Source organism: Triplophysa rosa, linkage group LG8, assembly GCF_024868665.1.
Source record: "Triplophysa rosa linkage group LG8, Trosa_1v2, whole genome shotgun sequence".
NCBI classification, from domain to species: Eukaryota; Metazoa; Chordata; class Actinopteri; order Cypriniformes; family Nemacheilidae; genus Triplophysa; species Triplophysa rosa.
The window spans coordinates 2,336,647-2,361,633 of record NC_079897.1 but is presented as its reverse complement, the minus strand read 5'-3'; the positions used below and the strand labels follow the sequence as shown (position 1 = coordinate 2,361,633).

At 40.4% G+C, this 24,987-nt stretch overlaps 3 protein-coding genes across 5 annotated transcripts; all 3 read left to right on the top strand.

Annotated features, from left to right (window-relative positions):
- Nucleotides 1–1,455: 1,455 nt before the first annotated feature.
- Nucleotides 1,456–7,625, top strand: tap1 (transporter 1, ATP-binding cassette, sub-family B (MDR/TAP)). The gene is made up of 13 exons (XM_057339767.1): nucleotides 1,456–2,057; nucleotides 2,468–2,794; nucleotides 2,912–3,107; nucleotides 3,494–3,608; nucleotides 3,715–3,845; nucleotides 4,206–4,411; nucleotides 4,685–4,882; nucleotides 5,241–5,369; nucleotides 5,527–5,715; nucleotides 5,845–6,018; nucleotides 6,137–6,296; nucleotides 6,457–6,593; nucleotides 6,983–7,625. The coding sequence occupies exons 2-13, from the start codon at nucleotides 2,468–2,470 to the stop codon at nucleotides 7,214–7,216; spliced, it is 2,196 nt and encodes a 731-aa protein (XP_057195750.1). The 5' UTR covers nucleotides 1,456–2,057; the 3' UTR covers nucleotides 7,217–7,625.
- A 975-nt stretch (nucleotides 7,626–8,600) lies between these two features.
- On the top strand, nucleotides 8,601–17,809 carry brd2b (bromodomain containing 2b). Of its 3 annotated transcripts, none has more exons than XM_057339764.1 (12): nucleotides 8,601–8,725; nucleotides 9,908–10,190; nucleotides 10,860–10,997; nucleotides 11,123–11,270; nucleotides 11,445–11,617; nucleotides 11,824–12,282; nucleotides 12,425–12,553; nucleotides 13,281–13,544; nucleotides 13,861–14,087; nucleotides 14,684–15,000; nucleotides 15,284–15,409; nucleotides 15,488–17,809. In XM_057339764.1, the coding sequence occupies exons 1-12, from the start codon at nucleotides 8,694–8,696 to the stop codon at nucleotides 15,616–15,618; spliced, it is 2,427 nt and encodes an 808-aa protein (XP_057195747.1). In that variant the 5' UTR covers nucleotides 8,601–8,693; the 3' UTR covers nucleotides 15,619–17,809. The 3 variants fall into 3 exon arrangements, with proteins under 3 accessions (XP_057195747.1, XP_057195748.1, XP_057195746.1); XM_057339765.1 differs by having other exon boundaries at nucleotides 9,932–10,190; nucleotides 13,281–13,556; nucleotides 15,488–17,807; XM_057339763.1 differs by having other exon boundaries at nucleotides 13,281–13,556; nucleotides 15,488–17,807.
- Nucleotides 17,810–19,909: 2,100 nt separating this feature from the next.
- LOC130557754 (serine/threonine-protein kinase pim-3-like) lies at nucleotides 19,910–24,039 on the top strand. The gene is made up of 10 exons (XM_057339772.1): nucleotides 19,910–20,008; nucleotides 20,189–20,488; nucleotides 20,644–20,688; nucleotides 20,799–21,044; nucleotides 21,210–21,278; nucleotides 21,384–21,481; nucleotides 21,601–21,654; nucleotides 21,889–22,261; nucleotides 22,362–22,508; nucleotides 22,747–24,039. The coding sequence occupies exons 1-10, from the start codon at nucleotides 19,948–19,950 to the stop codon at nucleotides 22,842–22,844; spliced, it is 1,491 nt and encodes a 496-aa protein (XP_057195755.1). The 5' UTR covers nucleotides 19,910–19,947; the 3' UTR covers nucleotides 22,845–24,039.
- Nucleotides 24,040–24,987: the final 948 nt, after the last annotated feature.

The window sequence follows — 24,987 nt, the reverse complement described above, 5'->3', positions numbered from 1 at the left end:
CCCAGAAGCTGCAGAAAGAACAACAGGGTAACAATATAAACGCACTTGAAACTTGAATAATTTATCGTTTTTAACAGCAAATTATCATTAATATTATATAACTATTAATTAGGCTACATTTATAAAAACAACCTTTTTCAAAGCGCAACACAAAAAGGGAATATCGGGCTAGCCTGTAGTACAAGTGTTCGGCTGTTGTACAACTACTGGTGAATCGCTTAAGTGAATCGCAAGGTCTTAGTGTTTCGTGCGAGGAAAACCAACATGGTCCGTGTATCATCTGATCATTTGACTATTCCATTGAATATAACAAACGGAAAAAGAAAAAAATAGTCGATATTTCGTTTTTCCGTTTTTCTGTATGCACAAAAACCAAAACGATGTTTTTCTTCTTATTTCATCTTGAAACGGGAAATCCAATAAATAAATACACCAAAACGAAATATCGACTGTTTTTTTTCTTTTTCCGTTTGTTATATTGAATGGAATAATCAAATGATCAGATGATACACGGTCCGGACCAATTTAATTTAAATAAACGAAAATTTGTTTTTTTATTAGCACAAATATTCGAATATGAAATTATTGAAAAATGACCATATCCCTAAAGTTTATTTAATTGTGTTTGTTACTGTATTCATTGCTAAACTGATGCATTTTTGTTAACACATAAGTTAAAAGATTAGTAGAGAGGTGGGTGCCAATTTATTTTCTTTTGTTCTTGTTTTCTCCTGTTAATAAGGAAGGTAGGGTATTTTGCTGTATTTTGGTTCTTTTTTATTGTGTTAGTCTAGTTAGTTACTTTCCCTACTAGGTAGAGTGTCTTTTGTTTATTATTTTGGCTTAACCCCCCTCTTGAAGCTTGAAACCCTTCAATAATTTTGTTAATAAAATAACTATTTTGCTTCCTTTGACATTTTAGTTTTTTTCAGATCTTTTTTTTAATTGAGTGATCTTAAGTCTTGCAGCTGACACACACACACACAACACCATTTTTATTCTGTCACGTGCCTCCTTTTGAACCCTAGATTTATGGCGGTCCTAACAGGTACAGTGCCAGTGTCTGCATGGGAGAGGTGGCAGCAACACAGAAGAAGGTAATGTCATGCGATCTTCTGAAAAGTATTAATTGTGTTAAGTTATATTTTTTATGTTAAATAACCTCAAGTTAAAAGCCTTAAATATAAAGAGGCATTTAGTTGCTAGTTTAAATAAAATCTTAATTTAAGATCAGTAAAATTCACTTTTGCTTTAACTAACAGTGGCAAACAGAAAGTATGCAATTATTTTCTGTTAATAATTGTTTACACATAGGTGCATGTCAGACTTACATTAACGTTAACAGCCAGTCGGGGGCGCTTGATAGCGATTCACTAAACTCACGGAGGTGGAGCTNGGACTAAATCAAGATCCGTCCGTTTTGCGCTGCAGACGCAGACGTCACGTTTAGCAGGCGCAGACGTCACGTTCATGCAGAGGAATGAGTGAAGTGGCAGACGCAGACGTCACGTTTGGCAGACGCAGACGTCACGTTTGGCAGACGCAGACGTCACGTTCAGTGAGACGAGTGTGTGCTGCAAAGTCATATTTTTGGACCGTATGGAACGCCATATAATTGTTATTCATGAGACTTTCCCATTCGCCGGCCGACACCGACGTCTGTCTTCTTTCAGCCAATAGGTATCGACGTTGCTCAGTACATGGTGACGCTCAAGCAACGATGCATAATTGTTATTCGTGAGACTTTTCCATTCGCCAGCCGACACCGACCTCTGTCTTTCAGCCAATAGGTATCGAGTATTTTCTGTACGTCCCGTTACGTAATTAATATTCATTAGTTATGCCTTGACGGGATTTCCCTTCACTTCTTTACTTTCGGTTTCTGTGTGTTTGGGTTTGTGTGTGCGTTGTGCACTTGTGCAGTGTGTGAGACAGACACGAGCTGCTTTCGTCCATTTCTTCTATTTATAAGCGAGAATGCGTTGAATTGATGTGGCATCGACACTGAAAGCTTTAGATTTTAGTGAATTTGAATAACATTTCAAGTCCAACGCAAGGTATGTGACGTTTCGTTTATGTCTTTTTGGCATGTTGGGGTTGAATTGCTGGACACACATTGCCGCACCGTGTTTTATCATTCTGTTCAGCTTAGACCGCATGCATTCACCCCTTTACCTTTGATTAAATATGTATTATTTGATATATAAAACGCTTTTATTGCAATTTTCAAAGCATTATATATTAAACAAAAGTGAAAATAGATTCGAGAATGAAAGTGAAAGTGTAACGTTACATGGGGGTCAGTTGAGGTGAAGTTTGGGACTTTTTTACATTGACGTTCAACTTCACCCGAAATCTTCTTATTTAACATTACTTAGAGGTGCAAAGTTGATTTGACCTGTGATTTTAACAATTGATTGTATAAAAGTTTATTAAGATATATTGCCTGTATTGTCATTGACTTGAGATGAAGGATAAGATGGCCATCCCTCTGTTTGCCGTGTTGGCATTGTGTGTGGACGCGTGCGCGGTCATGTTCATCGGAACCGTCCAGCTGTCCTCCTCCCTCATCAATAACACCTTCATCACTCTCTGGACCGGAGGCCTGATGAGATCCTTCCTTCTCCTCCTCCTCATCTACACCTACTCTGGCAGCCCTGCGTGGATGAGAGGCTTCGACGGGGTGCTGACCGCTGCGGGTCACGGCCTTCTCTACCCGGTGTACCTCACGTTCCTCTGGGCATGTGGCAGGCCTACTGTGGAGCTGGTGTGGGGTTGGCACACCTGGCAAGGGGTACGATGTGTCTGTGCGCTCATTTAAATGGAATAAGATTTTAAAAATGAACAATTCTTGCGACGTTGTATTCAAATACAGTACTGGAGTTTGTTTTGTAATGTGATTATATTTCAGCTCCTGCAGGGGTATGCTGTACTGGCTTTGTCTCTGTTGCTGTGGAAACGCTATGTGCCCACTCTCCTCCCGTCAACAGAGAAGCGGAAGACGGAGCAGAAGGGAAAGGCCTCGCTGCAAAGGCTGCTGGGATACATGAAGCCCTTTACAGGCCGCTTCGCAGTCGTCTTCTTTTTTGTGGTCATTTCTTCGTTAGGTAAAACTGCCTTTGCGTGTTGTGTCATACATATAAAAACACATCATCGCGTGGTGATGTGTGTGTTATGACTTCACATAATCCGTAAAGGATTAGTTTCTGGTGTCAGATAAAACTCATGCAGTGAAAATGATCTAAAGTTACTTTCATTTTCAAGTTTGCTCCGTGCATTAGATCTTGGCCAGCTTTGCAGGAACATTAAATGTTTAGATTTTCAATCTGTTTCCTATCATGTACTGTATGTGTAGATGTTCACATTGCAGAATAATGTTTGACCATTTTTTGTCTGTATAGAGAATGATTTATGGCATTCTTCTCTTTTAATTGTGCGTTTATTTGTAAGATCGTAAGCGTCAAGATTGAGGAATTCCGTGTTTGTCACACAGGTGAAATGGCGATTCCTCATTACACCGGTAAAATGACAGATTGGATCATGAATGAAGATGAACCTGAGGCTTTTAACCACGCTATTACTGTCATGACCCTTATGACAATTATGAGGTATAACCAGGGCCAAATAACACATAAAACGAGTCAAGAAATGATCGAATCTATTCTAGCAGAAACGGTAGATGCAGAAGTAGTGCATTTCTTTCTGTTTCTGCAGCGCTGTGTGCGAATTTGTGTGTGACCTCATCTACAACGTCACCATGAGCCGAATCCACACATCCATTCAAGGACTCGTCTTCCAGTCGGTCCTAAAACAGGACATAGGATTCTTCGATAAAGCCTCGACGGGTAAAACTTCGGCAAACATTTCATATCTGATAACATTGATTCTCATTTCAACAGATAGACGAGACGCACTTAATATCTACTGCCTCTCTTTTCTGGCAATATGAACCAGAAAAATAGTGATGAGTCATCCTTACCTGTTTTGTCCGATAAAATGCTCTAGAATGAGAATGTCCCCTCCCCTCATATCACTTCAGACTATCATTTTAGTACAACTGTACAGAATCTGTGAGCACCATAACTAGAAATTGATGAAAGGTTGTTTTATTTGCTTTATATGAAGCTCAATATGTTGCTTTCTTAATTCGACTTCACGATCCATACCATAGTACCTGCCGTAATGTTCACTCTGCTGTTTTTCAGGGGACATTGTGTCTCGGATCACCACGGACACAAACACCATGAGTGAGACGCTGAGTGAGAAGCTCAGTCTGCTCATGTGGTACTTCATGCGAGTCATCTTTTTATTCGGCTCCATGATGCTGCTGTCCGTCAAACTGTCCATCTTCACAGCCCTCGGCCTCCCCGTCATCTGGATCATTCCTGAGTTCTCTGGCAAGTTCTACCAGGTAAATCAGACTTAGACGTCAATATATTATTATGTAAACTAGAACAGTTTTTCCACTTATTACAGTACAAGTCCATTTTATTACGTAAGATTTCTTGCGCCAAAAATACTCGTAGTTTATCTCTTGATTGGGATGTATTTTGCCTTTTGATCCTAAGTGTAAACAGCGAAACGGATTGTACTGTGCTTTCTTTAAATTTGTTGGTGTATTTTATGTATTGTTTAAAAAATGAATTGTCAAATGCATAAAGAGCTCTTAACATGTTCCCCGCAGAAACTTTCTGTAAAAGTGCAAGAATCCCTCGCCAAGGCCAATGATGTTGCCATGGAAACGTTCTCTTCCATGAAGACAGTGCGGAGCTTTGCTAATGAAGATGGAGAAACTGAGAGATACAGGAAATGTTTAGACGACACGTATGCGCTAAACAAAGTGGAAGCTGCAGCGTACGCCGCCTCTACCTGGACCAATAGTGTAAGTTTAACCCGAGCTTATTGACGTGAATAAGAAGTGATGTCAGCGGCCGTGTCTCAGACAGTTTCTGCATATCTCATGTTAATCTTGAGTACTTACAGAATAGTATCGCACCCTTCAAATATCTGTAGAGTCTTTAGTTTGATCACATTTATAATAAACAGATACAGCTGTACGATTATTTCCGCGTGTGGGAGGGACATCAGTTTCACTCACCGCATGCGGTTCATGTCCGGCATCTTTTATCGCTGGGACTGCCGTTCCATCTATCAGATTCAAACGATCTCCAAATCCAGCGTTACACCGTCTACATATTGTAGTGCATTTTTAATGTGTAAAATGTGTTTTTTTTCCGCAGATGTCCAGCCTGGCTCTGAAAGTCAGTATATTGTACTACGGAGGGCGGCTTGTGACAGGAAGTGATGTCAGCAGTGGTGACCTGGTGTCCTTTGTGCTGTATGAGCTGCAGTTTTCTTCAGCTGTCGAGGTGATGCTTCACACGCTGTCTATCGATATCACTGCTTTATAATTATTGCGAATTTGTTCTCTCCGGTTACCAAGCAATCACCCAGAACGTTCTAGTAACTGCATACAAGCACTTAAAAAAACTCTCAGAACCCTTAAAAACACCACTTCGTTTACAGGTCCTGATGTCATACTGGCCGCAAGTCAAGAAGGCAGTTGGTGCATCAGAAAAGATATTCGAGTATGTGGAACGAAAGCCCGACACCCCTCCTGATGGATCTTATGCTCCTCAAGCACTTAAAGGACACGTGCATTTCAAAAACATGACTTTTGCCTATCCAAAGCGTCCGGACACAAATGTACTAAAGGTACGGATAAAAAAATCCTGCATGCTGCTTTTGATAGTTTAACAAGGATTGTGTCGAGAACAACCACGCAGAACAGGAAACTAAAGCTATTTAGTGTTTATAAGTACAGTATATTTGTGGTGTTTTTAGGACGTGTCTCTCGAGCTGAAGCCTGGACAGATTAGCGCTCTCGTGGGCCCGTCAGGTTCTGGTAAAACCACGATCGTAAGTTTGCTGGAGAGATTTTACCAGCCTCAAAAAGGGGAGATTTTATTGGACGAGAAGCCGCTGCTGTGCTACAAGGACGAGTATCTGCACGAGAAGGTACTTCTATTTGATTCTGTAGTTTTAAATTTTTTCTCCCAAAAAGCTTCATTTATTATATCCCAGATGAAGATGGCAAGTTTTTGTAACCTAGTTTTATCCGAACTCTTTTTTTTAGATTAGTGTAGTTTCACAGGAGCCGGTTCTGTTTGCTCGATCCGTGCGGGAAAATATCAAATACGGCAAAGAAAACGCCACTGATGAAGAGATGTATGCTGCGGCCAAACTGGCCAATGCAGATGAATTCATTTCTAATTTGCCTAAAGGATACGACACAGGTGAGTCCTTTAGACCTTCGTCATTGTGAATTTCACACTAGAACTTACGTTATATATTGCTCGTTGGTAATATTACATCCATTAGAATTGAGTTTCAGTTCACTGTTATCTGTTTTAAAGTTGGTGGAGAAGGTGACATGGGATATTTTGTGTTTCTCAGATGCAGGAGAGAAGGGCGGTCAGGTCTCCGGTGGTCAGAAACAGCGTATCGCCATCGCCAGGGCTCTGATTCGACAGCCACAGATTCTGGTGCTCGATGATGCTACGAGCTCATTGGACACGGAGAGTGAACACAAAGTAGGAGTATATAGAATTAGTTTATGTCATCAAACAACAACATTATCACACTTTTTTTTTGTCATTTTAGTTATTTGTTAATCCATTACGCTCAGTTTTATCCATTTAAGGAATCGGTTAAACTTGAAATGTTAGTGGAAGTCTTTGCATTTTTATCTACAATGTTTTGTAACCATGTATGTAGGTGAATGTCTTGACCACTATGCATTGTAATCACTTCTTGGAAGTTTTTTTTTTACTCTAACTGGCATAAATAACAGTTTGGATTAAAATAAGGGTTATCATTTGAAACATGTATAAACTTGTTATATTATCCAGCCCGAGATTCAATCTCTCAGATTGGATGTTACATGATGTAAACAGGACTTTGGTGCATTTACTTTGTGCAGGTGTACAGCACTCTGCGAAAGGACTTGAAAAACTGCACAGTTTTGCTCATCACTCACAGACTGAGCGGGGTGGAGAACGCAGATCACATCGTCTTCCTTAAAGATGGGAAAGTGGCCGAGCAGGGAAACCACGAGCAGCTTCTGGCCAGAAATGAATTCTATGCAGAGTTTGTGAAGCAGCAGAATACGTCTATTAGTCGCAATACAGAGGATTCAACAGATGTCGGTCACTGATGCAGCCCTGATGCTCCACATGCTTCCCTGTGATATCAGCACATTCACATTATACATGCTTGCATTATTTGTCCATTGAAACATATTTCTCATCTGCTCATTTCTGTAAATGCTAGTGTTTTTAAATTAGGTGTAAATATCACAAAACATAGGAGGGGCTTTATTTAAGTTTATGGCTACATTTGGACTTTTTTTATCTGTGGATGCAAACTTTCAATTATGTTAAAAACGCATAATATTATTTGCATTAATTAGTCATTAGCAAACATCACATATTCTAGCACTATATAATACAAATCTACATTCAGATGTTTATATACACATAAACTAAATTTCTGTTAAACATTATTTAATAATGTTTGTTAATGACTTATTAATAAAAGAGTGTTTTTAAATAAATCCTGTCCAAATTAAATCTGTTGTTGTCTTGTCTGTCATGCTCATCTGCACTATAATCTTTTTTCCAGAAATGTCCAAGTGCCTTTGGTATTCTAGATTATTCTAATCTATTTAAAGGGATACTTAACCCAAAAATTTACTCGCCTTCGAGTTGTTCCAAATCTGTATAAATGTCTTTGTTCTGATGAACAAATAAGATATTTGGAAGAATGCTTAGAACCAGACAGATTTTGCCACCCTTTGACTACCGTAGTAGGAAAAAATACCATGGTAGTCAAAAGTGCCCCAGAACTATTTGCTGTCCTACCTTCTTCCAAATGTCGTCTTTTGTGTTCAACAGAACAAAAAAAAAAAAACGATGAAGTAATTTTTCCTATTATGGGGAGCAAAATCTGTCTGGTTATAAGCACTCTTCCAAATATCTTTCTCTGTGTTCATCAGAACAAAGAAATTGATACAGATTTGGAACAACTTGGTTGTGAGTAAATGATGACAGAATTTTCATTTTTTGGTGAAGTATCCCTTTAAATACGATTCTGTGATATTTTACTGTCCAAAACATCCACTGGCCACTAAACGACACAATGAGCATTAGGCTATAGTTTTTCTTTATTTTAACTTATTTATAGGACATTCATTGTAACATGCATAAATATATCATTTGTAGACACGCTTTTGCTTTCCTATAAAATAAATAGGTTATAAAACGTATTGTTTTCATAAAATATTATCTCTCAATTAATTAATAATAGTGCTACATATTTAAAATTTAAATTGTTCAACCCTCACTAGATGGTAACCGTGAGTCATGCACAAACCCCCTCGCTTCCGCTGTGCCTTATACGGGCGTGTCTATCGTTTGAAAGGCTTCAAATTGAGCCAATAAGAAACCAGACAAATAGGCGGGATGAATTCTGATTGGTTGATCACGCCGTTGTATAAAAACCCAGGAGCGGAAATAGAAAGGCTCCATTTGCTAGTTGGACGGCGCTGTGTGTTTCACGAAGCAGTTGAATGACAATAAAACCGAGGCGAAACCGCAGGATACGGCGCCGCAAAATAATCGCGATCCATCCGTATGGAGGCGGCCATCAACCCGTCTCTTGACAGGTAGTATCGTCGTGCTCTCGGAACCCAAAACGAATCCTCTGTGTAATCTTTGATCACATCTGACGAAAAAAAATAAAGCGTTTGCTTACGGGATGTTTTTAATACCTTACTCAACTTGGCGATACGACCGTGCATTGCATTCTTTAACAACGAGTTTCAGTCATGAAATTAAGAGCGTGCAGTGAGCATCCTTATGTTGTGGGTCTGGACTGCATCATTCACCTCCGCCATCTTCAGCTTTTAAAGGGCTACGCTCCCTGTAACACACGTTCACATGGTAACCACGGCTCCTGTTATAAATACCAAAGTTACGGCATTCGTTGCGGATGTGACAGTGTGGTATTTTGGCATTTACACGGTTTTTAATTTTAGAGAAATGTTATTGTGTAGCGTATACACACCGCAAATTACTGCAACACTTTGAACCGTTTTCGCATTTGTGTCAATTGCATAATTTCAATGAGCCTCGTAATTATTGCATAAAAATCCGTTCAGTGCATGCAGTATGTAATGCATGTATGCAGCAGAGGGTTTCTGCAGGTCTGGAGAGGGGTGGAGGAATATTCATGCAGCGTTTGTTTGTAAACAGAGAATAGGCGGGGATTGGGACGGATGACGCTTGTTGAATTTACAGGTGTATAATGTTATTTAAGTGGATAATTTACATTTCATTTTTGAATTTTAAAGAATGATTTGCGAAAGACCTGGGAGCATCACTTAAAATGAATAGTGCAAATGATAAATGGTAATGTTTGCCATTGTGCATGTCTCTGTTTACCAGCAGAAGTCTGTGTGTAAAGACATGGAGTAACATTAAATAGCAGTATAATTTCCATCTATTTTTCTAAATAAAAACTTTTTGTTTTAAAATAAATTGACTTGTGAAATCAAAATCAAAACTATTTTGTTGATGTCATTCAATGCAATGAGTTATTGACGGCCAAAAATAATAACTTCTAGCTGCATGTGCAACAAAACAAACAAAAACAAACACCATTGCTAATAACAAAAAAATTCATATTCTGCATGTCATATTTTTCACAACAGTTTGATTGTACATTGCATTATTTTATATCTAATATAAAGCCAGTAAGAAGTTGTGTTACATCTTTAACCCCCTGATTCCAAATGCAACAGTTCTCATATTTTTGGTTAATGTTTGTCTGTTCGTGCCCGCTGCAGCTGTGTGGGACGGTCTGTCATAAGTGGGATGGAACAGAGTTCAGGCAAACGGATCCGTAAGCCGTCGCTGCTCTACGAGGGTTTCGAGAGTCCGTCTCTGCCCCAGGCACCTCCGCCCGGCCCTCCTCTGCTCCTGCAGCCTCCGGTGAAGGACCCCAGCCGTCAGGGACGCGCGACCAATCAGCTGCAGTTCCTCCACAAGGTCTTGGTAAAGGCGTTGTGGCGGCATCACTTTGCGTGGCCTTTCCATGAACCTGTGAATGCGGCTCGACTCAATTTACCTGTGAGTCTGTGGAGAATATGTAATCCGGATTATTTCAATTGCCGTTGAGTACTTAAAGGGCTAGTTCATCCAAAAATGAAAAATCTGTCATCATTTACTCACCCTCAGGCTGTTTCACACCTTTATACATTTCTTTGTTCCAATGAACACAGAGAAAGATATTTGGAAGAATGTTCGCAATTTTCAGTTCTGGGACATCATCCGCTACCATAGTAGGAAAACAATATTGTATTTTTTTGTTCTGTTGAACACACAATGATATATTTTGAAGAATTTAGGAAAACAAAGAGTTCTCGGCACCTTTGACTACCATTTAATTCTTCCTACTATGGTAGTCAATGATGTCCCGGAACTGAAAATGACCAACATTCTTCCAAATATCTTTCTTTGTGTTCATCGGAACAAAGTCATTTATACAGGTATGAAATTACATGAGCGTGAGTAAAAAATGACAGAATTTTCATTTTTGGATGAACTATCCCTTTAAAAATGTAAACTTTTTTATTATTTATATATTTGTATTATTAAAATATTTGATCTGTTCCTCCCTGAAAAAGTTGCTGTGAATGGCTGGCCATTGGGAAAACTCGAGCATGTTGTTGTGGCAGTTGCTTTATATAATAATTTGATGATCTGGCATCCAATAATGCATTTTCCTTATGCTTTCAGGACTACCATAAGATTATTAAACAGGCGATGGACATGGGCACTATCAAAAAACGACTGGAAAATAACTACTACCGTGGCGCCGGTGAATGCTTACAAGACTTTAACACCATGTTTACCAACTGTTACATCTACAATAAGGTGCATAGTTTTGATTAACGTCAGTGTTTTTCTGTGTAATCGTGTCAAGCATAAATCAATATGAAATAAGTGACACTTGCATTGCATGGCTACAGAAGTGGTGAATGTGGCCTTTTTTGTAACAGCCGACGGATGACATCGTTCTGATGGCACAGTCTCTGGAGAAAGTCTTCTTACAGAAAGTTGCCCAAATGCCTCAGGAGGAGATTGAGTTGCCCCCTCCTGCTCCAAGAGGTAGAGGAGCTAAAAGTGTGAAAGGACGTCGAGGCAGAGGTGAGGTTTAACCATCGGCATGAGCCTGTTGTGTCACCCACTTAGAAAAAACCATCGACCAGTCACAGTTCATGCTAGATAGATGTGGAACTGAATGATTTTACATCGACTTGATGATCTGTTGATTGTCGTTTACTCGTCTTGCAATTCCTTACTTCCTTTTTCTTCATTTAGGAGGAAGTGTTACGAGTGCTCACCAGGTTCCTGCCGTGTCTCAGTCGGTATACTCTCATTCATCTCCCGACACGCCGGATTCGTGGTTTTCCACCCCCCCGCTGACCCTGTTGAGCAACTCCGAACCCCCTCCATCACTGTTGACACCACCACCCACTCAACCCACTGCAAAGGTACGCATCGTTTCCTATTCCAATTTTTATAACGTCACTCACGGGGTATCTAAAAATATGAATAAGTCTCGTGTATAATAAACATGTCGTTGTGCAACGTTTCGCCCACCAAACTTGCATACACCGTTATTACGATTCATATGGATTTGTGTAGGTTCAGTAAGTATTACTCACCGCGTGTTATGATGTCCCTGTTCTCTCCGCAGAAGAAAGGCGTCAAGCGTAAAGCCGACACAACCACGCCCACGACGCTCGGGTTCCCCATGACATCCGCCAGCCGGATGGGAGGCATGGGAAAAGGTCACGGGTCGGCCGAAGAAATGCCCCATTCCCTCTCGTCCGTAGACTGCTCTCCAGGTGTGGGCGTGGTCAGGGGTGTGGCCGAGCCCACCCACCTCCAGCCTGTCTTGGGGAGACCGTTGTCTCGGCGACCCATCAAACCCCCCTGCAAGGATCTGCCGGACTCGGTGCGGCCACATCTGCCCTCCCGGCGGGGCAAACTGAGCAAACATCTGCGCTACTGCAGCGCCGTCCTGAAAGAGCTGCTGTCGAAGAAACACGCGGCGTACGCGTGGCCGTTCTACAAACCCGTGGACGCGTCAACGCTAGGCCTGCTGGACTACCACGACATCATCAAACACCCAATAGACCTCAGCACCATCAAGGTGACTCGCATGGACGAGACCTGCATTCTTGCATTGAAAGGATTTGATGTGGTGTGCTCAAGAACGCTTTCTTTTAATTGTACAGTCAGCATCTCAAACTGTTTGTTTTGTGATAAGTGACATCACTCTGGTTTGTGTTCAGAGGAAGATGGACGAGCGCGAGTACAGAGATGCTCAGCAGTTCAGCGCTGATGTCAGATTGATGTTCTCCAACTGCTACAAGTACAACCCGCCAGATCATGATGTCGTTGCCATGGCGCGCAAACTGCAGGTGATGACCTCAACCGCCTCTTGTTACGTTTTTTTTTTTTATTGGGAATGACATAAGACTGGGCAGGTTACGTTACATTTACCTTGACATCTGAGGGATGTAACGATTCACTCGGCTCACAGTGTGATAAAATACTGATCTCACAATCTGTTTCTTTTTTTCACAATTTGTTTTTTACAAAATGAGTGAAGACAAATTAGAAATGAACAAGAGTCCTTTTATTAGTTCTTAAATGCTGCTCATTGCTTTTTAAAATCAAAATATCTTTTGTCAAATTATACAAAAGATAAGATTTCCCTGTCTTGGATTTTTGTAAATTTAAGAAATTTTAACATATCCACGTTTTCCAAGTTTGCTGTAAACACAGCGACCCCTGCTGTTGAAAACATGTTTCGCGACTCATTTAACATCTCAACCGAATTGATTTTCAACCGGCTCACGGTGAATGTTACATCCCCTACCTCTGACTTAATAAATGACCTTTTGGGCAATAATTGTATTGTGGATATTGAATTGTATACTTAGCCAAAATTGAATGATTGAATAGGCCTAATTGTTAACGAATAATAGTTGAAAAATCTTTGAACTAACGATATTAGCCGATAGCATTTGTCACAGATGTGTTGCTCGTTTATAAATTTGTGCATCTCCCATAAAAAATGTCACATTTGTACATCTTTACGTGTCGTTTTATGTGTTGAATGTTTCTCTTCCATCGCTCCTGCAGGACGTGTTTGAGTTTCGCTTTGCAAAGATGCCCGACGAGGTTTCGGAGGAGGAGGAATTGTCTCCCATGCCACTGGGGCGGAACATGGGCATGCTGGGAATGCACCACTCCTCCTCTTCATCCTCCTCTTCCTCGTCTTCATCATCATCTACCTCATCGTCGGAAAGCGAGCCGAGCAGCGAGAGCGAGCCGAGCAGCGAGAGCAGTCCGAGTTCTGACAGCGAGGAGGAGAGAGCTCAACGTCTGGCTCAGCTGCAGGATCAGGTGTGCACACAGGTACACACGCTCCCTTCAAACATCTGTGTGCGTGTGTGAACCATTTCACTTGTGTTGTTCTTTTGTTTATTTGGGATCTGATGTGGTGTTTGGAAGGATGACATTTGACTGAGGTTAATGTGAAAAACAACACCTGTGTGAATTCATACATCCAATGAGAACGAGGTGTTACATGACGTATCCGAGTTTCTTTAAAGCAACCTTTGTGTATGTATAATGTATATATGGGCAAGACTGAAATTCTATAAATGCGTTCTTTTATAAATATGTTCAGATGTTCATTTATATGTGCTCTGTGCTGCAGCTTCGAGCGGTTCATGAGCAGCTGGCGGCTCTGTCCTCCGGCCCCATCGCCAAACCCAAGAGGAAACGAGAGAAGAAGAAAGACAAGAAGAAGAAAAAGAAGCCAGAGAAACGGCGAGGTGGCCGCGGCCTGACGACCGACGACCGCGAGAAACCCGGCAGGCTGTCTAAAAGCAAATATGGCCGAGTCTCGCTGTCGTGTGCGCAGAGCAAAAAGAGCGGCAGGAAGTGTGTACTTTCATATTTGATCAGTAGTAGACTAATATACAATAGATCTTTTTCGGTACTCCTCTGAAAATGTACTTTTAGCTAAACATTTTAGGGCTGTCAAACGATTAATCGCGATTAATCGCATCCAGAATAAAAGTTTGTGTTTACATAATATATATCTGTGTACTGTGCATAATAATTTTGTAGTTATTAACACATACACATACATGCATATATTTAAGGAAAATCTAAAAATTAATAAACATTTATATATAATTTCAATTATTAGTAAATATAAATAAATACATGTAAATATTTCCTAAATATGTATTCATGTGTATGTGTTTGTATTTATAAATACAAAATTAATATGCACAGTACATAGAGTAAACAAACTTTTATTCTGGATGCGATTAATCGCGATTAATCGTTTGACAGCCCTAATTATAATACATCACATTTACATTTATAGCATCCTAAAATTGAGGAAGCATTTAACATTTTGAGCAACCAGTTAAGTTGAACATTGCAAAAGTATTAGTACCCAAACGGATAACAAACACGAAATATTGCACATTTCATATTTTCAGTCCTTGTGTTTATTACTCTGGCAGGAACACTAAGAAGTCGACCCCATCGCCTCGTTTCGCTGAGCCCGTCGTTTCTCTTCCCCACTACGATTCGGAGGAGGAAGAGGACGGGCTGCCCATGAGCTACGACGACAAGCGCCAGCTCAGCCTGGACATCAACAAGCTGCCTGGAGAGAAGCTGGGCCGCGTGGTGCACATCATCCAGTCACGCGAGCCCTCTCTGCGCGACACGAACCCAGAGGAGATCGAGATCGACTTAGAGATGCTAAAGCCGTCCACTCTGCGCGAGCTGGAGCGATACGTCATGACCTGCCTGCGCAAGAAACCTCGCAAACCTTGCGGTGAGCTGCCTTGTCCTTGAAACCCAAATTGAATATACGTCGCTGTATTTCATTGCTGTCGGATTGAAATCTAAAGACACTCTTGCCTTGTGTTTTGATATTTGTCTATATTTCTTCATCTCATTTGGTCTACTACACACAAAATAGAAAAATCAGTTTTACTCCATTGCAGTGGTATATATGTCACCCTTCCTTATCTGCAGCTGGTTAGTAACAATATTTTTGGGACCGGTTTTCAAAACGACAGCGCGAAATGAACGTAATCTTGAATTCTCCTCTGCAGCCGTGAAGAAGGGCGGCGGGAAGAGCCAAGAGGAGCTAGCTCTGGAGAAAAAGAGAGAATTAGAGAGAAGATTGCACGATGTGAGTGGACAGCTCAACTCTGCCAAGAAGCCCCAGAAACCCAAAGGTAGGGCTGACATCGCCGCTCACTGCCTCCTGCCAAACCAGTTCTCGTTTTAACCTGGTTGTGTTCTTCACTTTTCAGTGGAGAAGGCCAGCAGTGTGGAACCTCACAACGCTGCGTCTCGCCTCAGTGCCAGCAGCTCCAGTTCAGACTCTTCCTCATCCTCCTCTTCCTCCTCTTCATCAGACAGCAGTGATTCTGACTCGAGATGAAGAGATGGCGCTGACTTCTGGGATGAAGCCTGCTGATAGGGGACACTCTGTTCTGTCGTTGATTTCTGGGTACAGATGTATATATTGCGTAGGATTTTTTTTCTTTTATAAAGAAGACTTTTACCGAAATGCCCATAATGGGAAACTCCAGTGGGAGTGCGTGACCGTAACTACATTTCTTAGTTGACGGAAAAACCTTGTCGTTTTGTTTGCTTCCATTACGGCTCTAAACCGCTCAATATTCTTCAAGTATTGCTTTAGAAATCAGGACCTGTGTCTCATTCCGAGCAACCAAAACGCGCGGTGTCGTTTCAAAAGGACTTCAGAATGGCGATGGGGTTTGATGAGTAAACTCACGAAGAAAATGCTTGACTTTAAGGAGTTTCTGCCCTGCGATGCACCTGTAAGGTTTGGGGATTTTTTTCATGCGATGTATACCCGGTCGCTCGCTAACTGTCCGTACGGCTTTGCAGTGCCTCATGTGTGTCACGAGGTTTTGGAGAGAGCGAATATGCACAAAGAAACCGCTGTCTGGTTTCCTCCATCTGCAAGACATGGGTCTCTTTTAACACTCTTTTATTTTGTGTGTCATATCTGAAACTGTAGTGACAGGACATTTACAGTGTCTCTTGTTATTAGATTATAAGAATCTGTCAAAATAACAGTCGTTTTGGATTACAACAGAGAGACTGTGTTTGTTTATGAGCCCTAGAGAAAAGCTGCTAGATTGAGTTACATGTTTTTGAATAAGCTAGTTACAGGGGTCATAGACTGAAGGTTAACCTGAAGTTATGATTTTAGGGGAAGACTAGAGGCTGATCACATTAAGCAATAGAAACCCATTTCTGAAACAATCTTTATTGTATATACATTCCATTATACCAAGGTCCTGTTTTTCCTTCTGTATGTTTCTAGTGTGTATTTATTTGCAGTGCATTGCTGTAAGCCATTCTTTTTGAATGTATAGGAGTTTGTTTTGTGACATTTCATATCTGCAGTATAATGGAGAGTATATGCACTCAGAATCATTCAGTGGCTTTTGTTTGAATGGAAATGCAAATACAACAAGTGAACCGTGTGAATGTTTTGTTTTTGGTGACTGAAGTGGTATTTCTATACAATAATTGGCTCCGTCATTAAAAGACCTGAAAAATGTCAGACAAAATCATGAAGATTCTCTACATGCGCCGGTTTCCTCCCACAGCCCAAAGACATGCAGGTTAGGTTGATTGAGGATTCCAAATCGTCCCCCCAACTTGTGTAAGGATCGACTTGTGTATAGAACAGACTTGTGTATGGATTGACCAGTTCTCGCCATGAATATAGCCTGCTGGAACGGTGTTAAGAATGAATAAAACAAATTATTTTTCAATGTGTATGTCCAGTTATCACAAATAGCAAAAGTTAAGGGAATAGTAAGGGCTCATTCTTCTGCACAACACAAAACAAGATATTTTGAGAAATGACTACAATGGAAGTCAATGGGATCCAATGTTGTTTAAACTTAATCTTCTTTGGTGTTCTGCGGAAGAAAGAAAGTCATACAGGTTTGGAATGACATGAGGGTACGTAAACGAAGGCAGAATTTTCATTGGTCAAAACACGAGGGAGCCCTGTGGGTTGTTTTTGATCATAAATGTAAGATTATAGGCATAAAGAGACAATGATAAACCTTTCTTGTCATATATTGGTCAACGCACTGCATTTATTTATTTCGTTCACCCATTAACAACAGTTTATTGATTAATTATTGAAACTGGCTTGGGATGAATTGCTGTAGTTTGTTCAGGCACGAGGAAGCTCGCACAAAAATGAAGGAGGGGCCTCTTGGCTCGTCACAGTGATAATTGCGAATTATTAGTAAATTACATATTTTCCAATTAAAACAGCGTTTTGTGGTTTGCATCAGTGGATACTATCGCTCCTCGTTTCTATTGTTAAAATCTTTAGATATTGAATGTTTAGCCGCTCATTTGTGCGTTGCACTCGAAACTTAACTTTCTTCTTTGATTTGATTGACAGTCAATTGCGTGAGAGTTGGAAGCCCTGGTTTAGTTAATGCTTTAAGTTCATCTTCACATCACATTTCACTCTTCATTTAGGTCTTAGTACTGGATTCATTATACTGTTATTGCCAGAATAGACGTTTCAGTGGCAACAACATAAACAAGCGTTATTCTGCCCAAACGTAACTTCCGGTAGACCTCTGCAAAGAATCATTAACTATGTAGTAGTTTTAATTTAATTTAATACAATTAATATACAATCAAATATTAATATATACTAATACTAATATAAGTTAAATATAAAATTGTTATAATATAATCGAACACAGACCGGAAGTTAACGTCCGGCCAGCGCGTGCGTCCGATGAAACCGTCTATATAACGTGAAGAGTTTCAAATATAACTCAGGGATAAAAACGTCATGTGTATGTTCGCACATTCATACAAATAAAAAATAGGTGAACCATGTATTAGTTTTGCACATTTCTGCAGTCTGGGTAGGACAATGAAACGCACACACACACAAGCGCACAGACGCTGTACACGCACACGATCGTTGTGACGTCAAGTCCTGAAATTCTACAAACGAAAAGAAGTTGCAGCAGAGATCCCGCGACTGATTAGAGTGCTTCACTGCTCATCTCTAGCGATCGATTTACTGAATATCTCTCACAGTTGGTTCAGTTTTTGTCTGATATCGACTATTTGAGTGACAATCTGAGCGAAGAGAATCATCGAGCAGTTTACACAGAGAAAGAGCGCGAAAGTGTCGGAACACTCGAGTGTTTTTGAATCTGTGAACTCGGTCAACATGTCTTCAGTGGGACGATCTATGGATACACCATTACCCGGTATGGCCACGGAAGATTTCACCGTCACTGTGGATAAACAAGTACCGGTTAACACGGTTTTGTCCGATGGGAGTACAACCGGTAAGTAATGTATCCATAACATTTAATCTTTGTGAACTGTGCATCGTTTAAAACCATCGTCTAAAATAACGCTATGCTCTATATGTTTGGCATAAATGTACGACAAACAGATGAATTTACATGTAAATGTTTTTTTCCCCACGCATGACAAACATGTATAAACAAACAGTATTTATTGTGATTGTGTAGTGTATTGAAAGCTCTGTGTCTGTTTACATCAGTATGATGCACTGCAGCTGTTACTCTTTTGTGGCCTTAAGTTCTTCATATGCGTTTAATGATTTATCGATACTTTTTAATCAATGAATATAACAAAAATATTCCTAAAAAAAATCACATCTCTAGTATATGAACATTTCTTTATATGCACAAGTCATCATGATAAGAAAATCTAGCATCATGTCTTTAAAGAATGTAAGTTTGAATTCCTTTGAAACTGGTTCCATGAAGTCAAATCTCCAATCTTACAGTATATTTCCAGATATTTATTTAAAATGACATTAAACTAGCATTACTGTAGATTCAAAACATTTCATGTGAGCATTTAACAGTTCATTGAGAATTCTGCGCTGTGGCCCAGCACTGTTTTGTGTTTTTCACAGAATTTTTTAAAATGTCACTGCCAAATTTTCTCATTGTTTCATTAGCCAAATATAATAAAATCATTTGCTCATGCTTTTAATAGAGTAACTCTAACACGTTAATCGCTTTTGTTTGGTCTGTGCTCAGAGATGTTTTAATAGTTTACACTTCTGTGTTGTAGAGCAACTTGCCAAAGAAAAAAAGAGGAAAGGAGTCCGTGGCTTCTTCAAGAGAACATGGAAGGCTATGAAGCGCCCCTCCCGTCGCAGCAGCCAAGAGACCAAAGTGGAGGCTGTTGTGCCGGACACGCCCGTCCCGTGTGCTTCTGGCCTTCAGCAAACAGCTGACAGAGAAGAGATCAGTTCTCCGCTGTCTTCTGTCAGTGGTCCCTGCCGGCCACCGGCCACAGCTTTGCCTCCCAAACAGGGCAGAAGAGTTGATGATGATCTGGATGTAGTCAGCATTACCAGCAGCGACTGGTCTGTCAGGAACAACATCCAGCAGGACTCTGTGCTGCCGTCTGATGCTTCAGCAGGAAACATATTGACCGCCAGCCTCCAGAACAGTGAGGAGAATAAACCAGAGCAAGGTGAGATGACATAAACCTGGACATTTATGACGATAAAAGATAGATCCGTTTCCTTTGCACTAAACTAGTTCTGTGCGCCTCAGTCTGAAGAGCCAAATAGATGATAATGACTCAGTTGTCAACTATTTCCTGACTATTATTTTGTTGATAATCACTGTTTCTGTTCTGTGTTTTAGAGCAACATGCCAAAGTAGAGAAGAAGAAAGGCGTTTTCAAGAGGATGTGGAAGGCTATAAAGCGTCCCTTCTGTCGAAACAGCAGCAAAACCAAGACGAAACAAGGTGAGATGAAATACACGAGTAAACCTGGTTCGTGTATACCGATATCAGAAGATCATTTACCTTTTCAGTCAAATGGTTCTCTGTGCCTCAGTCTGAAGAGCCAAACAGATGATAATCACACACTTGTCAACTATTTCCTGTTTTTTTTTAATAATCGCTGTGTTTTGTTCTGTGTCTTAGAACGTGTCAAAAAAGAGAAGAAGAAAGGAAACGGTGGTGTCTTCAAGAGAGCACGACAGGGTGTAAAGGATCTCATGAGGCGATCAAGGATTCGTAGAGAGGTTTTCTTCATGCGCTGTCGCCGCCGCTTCAGAGAGCGCAGGCAGCAGCGTTACCGCCACCGCCGCTGCCCCCACCACCGCTGCTGTGAACACCACCACAGCTGCCCCTTTCGCCCATATATGATTGTTTTAGGTGTCCGAGAGCAGATCAGTTCTACGGTGCCTTCAGTCCGTGGTCCCGCCAACTACCCACAACAATGTGAGACGATATAAACGTGAACATTTATGCTGATATTAGATTTTGATCATTTTGTTGTAGTGTTCTTTGAATTTGTGTTCGCTCTCTGGCAATTATTAGCTGTTGATGGATCAATTTGGTTGAATAATTTGGAACTTGTATTTCTTTCAATGCAGTTCGTAGTGATCTGATGTTAGAAGAGTGGCAGCGCAAGACACAAGGTGAGATGAAATAAATGTGTAAACCTGGACATTTGAGTCTGAAGAGTCAAACACATGATAATGACACACTTGGGTTTTTATAATCACAGTTTTTTTGTTCTGTGTTTTAGAACAACATCGCAAAGAAAAGAAGAAGGGAATCCGTGGGTTCTTCAAGAGAACACGGAAGGCTGTAAAGCGTCCCGAGACCAAAGCGGAGGCTGTTGTGCCGGACACGCCCGTCCCGTGTGCTTCTGGCCTCCAGCGGAAGGCTGACAGAGAACAGATCAGTTCTGAGCGGCCTTCTGTCAGTGTTCCCTCTGCCACAGAGAGCGTCAGCATCCAGGACAAGGTGGACAACGAACCCCAAACCCAAGGTGAGATGAAATAAACCTGGACATTTACACCCATAATACTTAGACGATCATTTGCATTTTCACTGTTCTTTGTGTCGGTCTGAAGAGCCAAATACATGATACAATAACACACACACTTGTCAACTATTGTCAACTAATCACTGTTTGTTCTTTTCTATATTTTAGAACAACGTGCAAAAGAGGCACGCAAAAGAACGCCGTTGTCTGTTCCCCCAATGTTTAAGCCGTCTGATGGTGAGTCTGTCTGTCTGTTTATTGTCGCCTGCAGTTATATTTTCACAATCACAGGAATTGGCAACATCATATTCAGTATTACTACATTCTCTGTGTGTTTTGCAGAAATATTTAGCTCTCTCTATGTCGAGGAGTTTGTCACACTAGGGCGGGAACGCTTCGCAGAAGTCTTCTTAGCAACCCGTAAATCTGATGGCCAAAAGGTAGTGCCTTTCTACCAAATTTTTATTCCTTATGTACCTAGAGATTCATGTTCATGTTTTAATCAACACACGGTTCAAAGACTGTAGATTGTCATATAATCATGTTTTTTTATTTACAGGTTGCTGTCAAACGAATAGTGAGAGATTATTGGAGCGCTTCGAATTATAGTATGGTAAGTTTGTCAATCATAATGAATTAATGTGTGGTTATTTAATGGCCTATGACATGTGGCAGTTAACAAGAAATAGGCAATATAATGTCCCACAGAGCTTTGAGCAGGTTTGGCTCTTGCGATCGTATCTACAGAGATCAAGTTGATATAACATCCATCGAAAACAACTATTTTTGTTCTTATCTAAAGAGCTAACCGTAGCCAAATAACCCTTTCTTATACTATTTTCTCTAGGCTGGCTATATGGATAGTGTGATGACCGAAGTGGCTATGATGTCTCTACTAAAGCAACCTCCCATAAGCCCCTACGTGATACAGATGCTGGAGTGGTTTCACGAGCGGTCTGACACGTATATCGTTATGGAAGACCCTGGTCCCTGCACGGTATTGAAGAAAATAATGAATCTTCATCCACTGGGCGAAAAGATAGCACGCGTCATCATGCGTCAGGCAGTACAAGCAGCACAACACTGCATTGCCCAAGGCGTCTTTCACTGCAAAATCAGTCCAGAAAACATCCTGATCAACACAAGCACTTTGGACATCAAGCTGATTGACTTCGGCTATTCCATACCATACACTGGCAAAAAATACTATCGAGGTGCTGGTGAGTTGGCATTTTGTGTTCTTGTTGCGCAGTGTTGAAGTGTATTCATCATGTGAACCTTTTACAGATTCGCTCAACTCTGATGATGTCTGTGTTACAGGAGAGCATATACCACCTGAGTACGAGCAAAGTGCTATAACAGCAAACGTCATGCAACTAGGGTTTCTCCTGCATGACATGGTTTTCAAACCTCATGATCGTCATCCCCTATACTTTGAAGTCCATAAAAATACTTCCGTCTCCTATGGTTAGTAAAGTGACAAAAAAAAAATGTTAATCACACACAGAAAGTGCTGAACGTTATTAGAGCTGATGTCAGATCTAGCAAGTAAAACCCTCCTTAATGCTTCAGTTGAAACAGTGAGGCCTTAGAGTTATCAGAGACTTGATATAGTTCAGTTAGGATGCATCATATGTCACATGATCAGAGGTTACGTGTGTCAGGTGGTCATGACAAACCAATTCTCTTCTTTAAACTTTTACAGCATGCAAAAGCCTTGCAGAAAGGTGTGTACAGATGGATCAAAGTAAACGCCCTACGTTGGAGCAGATCTTAGAGCACCGCTGGTTTACCCAAGAATGAAAGCCGGCAGCAACGTCTAGAAGTGTCACTTCGACTGTATGGGAGTGGCCTCTATGGCTAACATCAAATGCTTTTTAATGTCTAATCCTCGGGTTCCCGAGGACACCGGAGGCGCAGCTCCAGTTTGGCCATGATGCGGGACAGGATTGGTCATCTTTTTTCTATTTTTCTATTATTTAACTGCGTGAATCTCAGCAGTTATGTTAATGTGCCAGAGGAGAACTGGCCGTCCCAGTTGAGTCTGGTTTCTCCCAAGGTTTTTTTCTCCACTTGCAAACAAGTGGAGTTTTGGTTCCTTGCCACTGGCATGCTCACTGGGACACTGCTGACGCCGGTTATTAAGCTATTAATAACATTTAACACATTAATACATTTAACTGTAACATATGCATTTTATTTACATGTTATGGTATTATTGCAAACTTTTCATGCATATAGTAATTTGCAAACTTAATTATTGTAATGTAGTTTCAACTCATCTTTCTACATAACTAATTGCAATCTTCAGGAAATTATTTTTACAGTTAGTACTACTATTATTCATCTCATGAAAAATTGGATACACACTCTGTGTCCCAATTCGAAGTCTGCAACCTTCTAAAAACAAGGACATGGTCTTTAAAGTCCCTGTGAACCGGATGTTGCGATCGTTTTATGACGTTAGAAATTGGACAAAACTATGCGAGCGTGTAAACACAGCGCGCTAGCAGATTACAGCTGCGCGCACACTGAAAACACTCGTGCGTAAATTTTAAACCTGTAGAGATCGCAAATCTCTAACTTGAACACAAAAACCAAGATTATGCACGTAAATCAAGACTTACGGGGGGAAATAACAAAGCCCCGAGTCAAAGTATTGACTACACGCGCAAGTGCTACTCTACGCGTGCACTAGCTAGGATTGTTCACGCGCGAGTCATTTTGAATTTGGCACTAAGGGGGCGGGACACTGTGACTTTGTGACAACAAAATATTAGTAAGAAATATTTTTTCCTACTCTGGTAGTCAATGGGGGCAAAATCTGTCTGGTTATAGACAGTGTTGGGTGTAACTAGTTACTAAGTAATTAGTTACTGTAATTTAATTACTTTTCCCTTGAAAAAGTAAAGTAAGGGATTACTCTTATTTTTTATGTAATTTAATTACAGTTACTTTTGATGTAATTAAACTAAATACTTTGTGTAATATATGTGTGTGCAATAGTGGAATTGACATCAAAATTCAGAGTCTAACTTTAAAATCTGTGCTTTAATGAATAATTCTCACATTTGTAATACTTTGGTCGGTTAATAATACTATATGTAGTTTAATATTATTTATTTGAATGAATTAAAAGAGCCGTTTCATGTCTATCCTTGAATCACTTAACTCATCAAGGTTGATGTAGGATATAGAAAGTAATTAGTAATAAGTAACGTAACTAAATACTTTTTGGAGAGAGTAATTTGTACAGTAATCTAATTACACTATTGAATATGTAATTAGTAACTAGTAATTAATTACTTTTTGAGAGTAACTTACCCAACACTGGTTATAGATAACATAAACAAACGTTACTGCACATCAGAGCATGTGAGCGGAGCGGGCAAAATATAGTTGGAGCGCGGGAGCGGGTTTTTATCCAAAGGCCGGAGCGATCGCTCAGCCTACACTTCAAAAAAATCGTTCGTTGTGAATCTCTTTTATCATAAACCCTTTCCACGCGTCTGCAGCAGGCACGTATTTTGACATGATGCGTGATGCACATAGGTCCACGATCAGTTCCGGTAGCCGCGTCGGAGCCGTAACGTTCAACAAATAGTTTAATAAATAAATTATTTATTTAATATTTAATAAAATGAACACACAACAAAATTCAACAAATAGTTTATTTAATAATATTATTATAATATAACTAATATGATCATTAATAAAATAAAATATATATAGTTATATTATTAGACACTAGGGCTGTCACCATTATTAAATAATCATCTCATTGCGATTGTTTGACCTCATCGCGATGGTTTCAGATCATCGCAATTATTGCACATCTCTATAGAAGACACTAGGGGGAGCTGTAGTGCCTCTGCATATTGCATATTTTAGTGTATATATTGTAAGTAAAGCATAGTAATACTTGTAAAATGTACCACCACAACAC